Source organism: Phragmites australis, chromosome 8, assembly GCF_958298935.1.
Source record: "Phragmites australis chromosome 8, lpPhrAust1.1, whole genome shotgun sequence".
Lineage (NCBI taxonomy): Eukaryota > Viridiplantae > Streptophyta > Magnoliopsida > Poales > Poaceae > Phragmites > Phragmites australis.
Genome location: NC_084928.1, coordinates 28,222,635 through 28,228,037, shown reverse-complemented (window position 1 = coordinate 28,228,037; position 5,403 = coordinate 28,222,635). Strand labels below are relative to the sequence as shown.

The 5,403-nt window shown below is 47.7% G+C and overlaps 1 protein-coding gene across 1 annotated transcript; it reads right to left on the bottom strand.

Moving 5' to 3' along the window:
- Positions 1–3,116: 3,116 nt before the first annotated feature.
- LOC133926913 (pathogen-associated molecular patterns-induced protein A70-like) lies at positions 3,117–4,873 on the bottom strand. The gene has a single exon (XM_062373085.1). The coding sequence runs from the start codon at positions 4,769–4,771 to the stop codon at positions 3,974–3,976; it is 798 nt and encodes a 265-aa protein (XP_062229069.1). The 5' UTR covers positions 4,772–4,873; the 3' UTR covers positions 3,117–3,973.
- Between the last annotated feature and the right edge of the window lie 530 nt (positions 4,874–5,403).

Sequence of the window (5,403 nt, the reverse complement as noted above, 5' to 3'; positions counted from 1 at the left end):
AGCCCCCGAGGACTCGGTGCCCCGAAGGTCCCTCTAAAGTGCTCGGGAGAGGGTGCTCGGGGCTGCACGTGGCAGCCCGCGGGGACTCGGTCCCCAGAAGGTTCGCGCAAGATCGTTCGAAGACTCAAAGGGCCCCGTCGCCAGAGTGTCATCCAGTCAAGGGCCCGATGCCGCATTTAATAGGCGCGCGTGGCCTGGCATTCTGACATCCTGACATTCTCGGCTGCCCACGCCCCAGTGTCAGACCCGGCCATGCCCTGGCTGGGGGGCGTGGGTTCATTAAATGCACGGGTCCCGTCCCGTTTCCACTTGCGCACCTCGGGATAACGTTACCAGAATCGAAGCACTCGGCCTGCCACCCTGCCCTGGCAGGAGAACAAGACAGAGTGGGCGCACCGGGCACCTCTGAGGCTGTCCGGTGGGCCTTTTTTTTGTGGCACCCCGAAGCTTCCGCAGCGGCTAGTGGTCGAATGCGCGCCGCCTTCCTCCACCGCCCCTGTCACTTCACCAAAATGAGATGATTAGGCCTTTCTCCGTGGCACCTGGGCATTGGCATCCCCTCTTTCCCATTCAGGATATGTCGAGGTCGGCGCATCTATAAAAGGAAAGGAAGGAGGACGCTAGACAAGAGAGAGAGACGAACAACGAAAAGAGGAGGACAAGAGAAAAACAAGAGGTCAGTCGAAGAACAAGAAATCACCACCCCCGATCACAAGACAATCAAGAAACCAGCTAGCTAGAACATAAGAGCCTCCTGCTCTTTGTAAACAGCTCTCCCTCGAGAACCAGATATACCCTTGAAGGATCTCCTTCAAGGATAGATATAACACTCATACAGGAGTAGGGTGTTACGCCTCCGCGCGGCCCGAACCTGTCCAAAAACCCGGTGTCCCCGCAAGCCATCGCATTTTATTTCCTTTTCCGCTCATTTCCCGTGCAAGCTTTTCTAGGATCATCCCCCCGGCCGAATCTCTAAAAAGGGGTCTCTCGGGATCCCTGCGACAGGAGTTCACTCTCCGACACCCGTCCTAAAGGAAATAACCTTGGGAATCTCTTCATAACGAAAACCGTAAAGGGAAATCGTTGGAACGCTGAAGGGAAAAGGATTCTGGACCCTGACAAGAATCGGTTGGAGGTGGTCTAAGAATTTATCAATATCAATATCTATATCCATATAAAATACATGAGGTGTGACACATTTGATGGATCTGCACCGTCCATCTGAGTTATCAAATGGTCAACATGCAAAGTTGAATTTTGTTTCTCCTTCTAAAAATACATTTAATTTTTTACTATTTACCTTCTATACCTAGATGTTCAATATTTATCTTTGATACATTTTAAAAATACATTCAATCTCTTATTATTTGCCTTTAATAACTAGATGTCAAATGTTTTCCTTCTATACATTTATTGTCGAATTTCTCCAGAAGGTACGCCGCCTCTCGTACTTCACTTAAAGCACTAACTTTCTAGAGAGAGTGTGTCACCATCCGCGTATCGCCTCCACCGCCGTTTATTATAGAGGTAACCTCCGTCACTTTGTCTTTACATCAAGATACTATACGAGTATTATTTTAATCCTCTTACAAATCGGTCACTATCTTAATCCTCACAGCATTGCTACAACAGTCAACTTTCAACGATATTATTCCTTCCACCCTCCTGTTCAGATACTCGTCATTCTACTCCCTCTTAAAATACATGATTATATTATGAATTTTGTGTATACAAATCTCTCTTTTATTATATTATTATTTTTTTACTTATTTTAATTACTATATTTTAGATTAATTTTATGTGAGTGAAATACGTATGTAGTTACTGGTCCCAGAAACAAGTGAAGAGCATGCCGGCAGGAATTTCATGCTTGATACAAAGATCTTGTGCAAGTCTTGTGGTTATCCTCCCTTGATGTTCATTCAACCTTTCCATTCCAAATTTCCCATCACCATGCGCCTACGAAGATCCAACCAATCATATCATCAAAAGGCGCCACTTTAGTCAAAAGAAAGAAAGAAAGAAAAAAAAAAGGTTTCGTCATCATCCCATTTAGTTTTGCTCCGCCCAGAGAATCCGATGCTATCCAGAGCTCGCATCGCATGTGCACCGCACATTGGGGGCCGAGCAGAGACAAGCGCGTCTATCTATCACATTCACACGCAAGCACAGCGACAGAAGAACCACCTTGTGGTATGGATGGATCAGCCTCAAGTTTGCTGCAAAACTATTTTGCATGTCCTGTTTCGAACACACGTTAGTACGGATCAGGCCGGAATTATATGCGAAATTCATTGTTATTTAGTTATCTATTACATATATTAAAGGACCAAGATTCGGAGCAATTCCAGGATAAATACTGTAGCTACTGTTTATGTGGACCCTACACATATGTAGGTACATATATATAGATAAGTATGTGCATGCATATATGTACATGCACGTACGTGCATGTATACATATATATACACATACATATGTGTATGTACATATAATGTTCTTTTGCAAAATTCCAGAAAATTAGCGAAAGTAATAATAGTTATATTGATAAATCGGTTAAAATAATCTAAAATATATAGGAAAATATCTAAAATTCAAAAAAAATTAAACAAATTTAATTAGGTTTGTATTACTGTCGTCTACATGTTAAAATTATGTGCATACATGAAAATACCACTATTTTCTCTATAATTAAATGAATGTGTTAAATATTAATAAATTTATAAATAAATATTGAGATCCCCAAAATTGGTGAGCTAATTTTTTAGTCTTTTTTGTTATACTTTGTGAAAAAAAAACAAGCGTGACGTAGACGCGCCAATTTACCTAGTTTTTTAAATATTGCCAAATTACAGAGCTATGTTGCCAAATTACAGACCTTATTTGAGAATTATTTTTCTTGTTCTCCGGATCTCTCCTATCCTAATCCAGTAGATCCGTAGAATAGAAAAACTCATTTAGTTGTCTATATCTATTGTTACAATCTGATTCGACATATACAATCTAATCTTTTCAAGCCTCATTATATGGCCTAATTGGACAGATATAAATATGCATCTCAACCTTTCAAGCCTCACTCCGTGACATAACCCGACAGATACAGGTCACAGATTCAATGAGTCAAATAAAAACTCATATCGGCTTATACAGATAAATATAAGCAACAAAAATAACTCTGCTTACGGCTCTACGAAAACTCGCCGTCGAGGAACCAAACAAACCCTTTGCAACTGCCACGCCACCAGCTGATGGAAATACAATACAATAGCGCAACCAGCATGAAACGAGCTGCTGCCAGAATCACAAGTTTTTATATAGCGGTTTCTTTGCAATTGTTCCTTTTATATATGCCCGTGCCAAGCGCCGCTCAGCCCTGTTGTCGGCCGATTAAGTGAGCAGGTGCCGTGCCGCCAATGCGGCCATGCGAAGACGACGACGAGGAAAGCGCCGAGGCGAGGCCGATTAAAGAAGAGGGGGAAAGCGACCAAACACGACGGGGACAGCACCGGATGGATGTGTCGCGATTAATGAAAAGAGGCATTGCTCCAGAATTCCTCTGCCCCAAACAGAAACAGGCATCACACCCTTGAACCTGATTAGTTTTGCTAAGCCTTGCGATCACCATTAGCAAAAGCGAGAACATACAATCAGAGTGTGCTCACTTTAGATGATGCGATACTGGCAAACATTTGCAAAGGGTTGGTGAAAACAGAGCAGCAAATGTACAGCAACTTAGCTACGGATCCCTTTTATCAAACTGCGATAATTCACATGATGCGATGTCGCATGAAGCTACGATATACTAGCATCAACGGAAAACGAGAACGAAAGGGGGAACGGAATTACCATCACCTCCTCCTAATCCCCCAATCTCTTCTCTTCTCTTCTCTTCTATTCTTCTTGTACTTTTACCCACCCTCGGTTCGCTCTTGCCGTCTTGCATCTAGCTCCCTCGGTCTGCTCGGATTGGCACCTACACGCCCCCCGCCGCCGCCGCCGCCGCCGCCGCATGGCCGCGACGGATCGTCTCCCTGTAGCGCAGGATGGAGGCCATGCGCTGCAGCTTCAGCTGGTGATGGAACCTGTTGATGAAGTCGTCCGCGCGCGCGTCCACCTCGCCGCCACCGGCAGCGGCGGCCTCCTCCTCCGGCTCCGACTCCGACTCCGATGTGTCCGCCACGGGGTCGGGGAGCCGCCGGCCGCGGCGCGCCGCCCCCTCCCTGGTCGTCGCGGGCCGCCTCGCCTCCACCGCCTGGACGGCCTCCTCCACCTCCTCGGCCTCGAAGTGCGCGAACGCCGACTTCTCGCTGGCCGACTTGTGCAGCCTCGCTGGCAGCCGCGGCAGCTCCGCCTCCGCCGCCGTCTCCGATCTGCTCCTCTCCATGTGCGTGTGCTCGTGCTCCCGCTCGACCTCGACCTCCTTGTCCTGCTTCTCCACCGGCAGCGCGGGCTGCTCGTACCCCAGATCCATCACCCCAGCCACCGCGGGCTCGGGCGCGGGGGCGGCGAAGCGGGACAGGTTGAACGACCGGAGCCGTTCGAACGCCATCGAAGGCACGCGGGACAACCTCCGTAGCTGCTCCCCTCCTGCGCGAGCTCCACCCGCAGCCGCAGCAGCGCCTTCTCCCTCGGAGACGGCGCTCGCCGGCGCGCCAACCTTGGAGGTGACGGCGATGGTGCCGATGACGATGTTGAGGACGATGAAGAGCACCGCCGGCGTGAAAAACCCGTGGACGGAGGTCCACAGCGCGGGGATCGCCGCCTCCAGCATCGCGCCGCCGCTGCGCTTCCGCTTGTTGATCCGGTTGGGGTTTTGGTGAAGCAGAGTGAGGAGTCGGAGGCGGTGGACTGGTGGTGGTGGGGAAGAGGGAAGTGGTGGGATATTTAAAGAGGGAGTGTGAGGTGGTGCTGTTTCACGCACATGGGGAGGGAAGACTGAAGAGGTGGAGGGATTGCTCTCTTTTCAATTTTTTTTTCTAAAGGTTTTTTTTTTGGAATTTTTCTGAAGGGTTTATGATGCCATAAGAGTTGGTGGTGCTGCTTCCACCCGTCCCTACTATTGTTGTTTCTATATGTATGCTAATATCCTGCTAAGGAGTGCTGATAAATATGAGTTGATAGTTGTTGTTTCTGCATGACGAGTTCTTAGACATATGCTAACGTCGTGTTGTCGAGTGTCGATACACGTGATTTTTTATTGATGTTGTTTCTACATGGTGAGTTGTTAGAGATATGCCAATCTCTACGACGTCGAGTGTCGATACACTTGAGTTTTTATCGTTGTTATCTGCGTGGTGAGTTGTCAGAGGCATGGCAACCTCTGTGATGTCGAGTGTCGATACATGCGAGTTCTTAATGTTGTTGATTCTACATGGTGAGTTGTCAGAGGCATGCCGATACACG

Coding starts and splice junctions, on each gene's coding strand:
- LOC133926913 (XM_062373085.1), bottom strand. CDS start 4,771: ATGCTGGAGGCGGCGATCCCCGCGCTGTGGACCTCCGTCCACGGGTTT.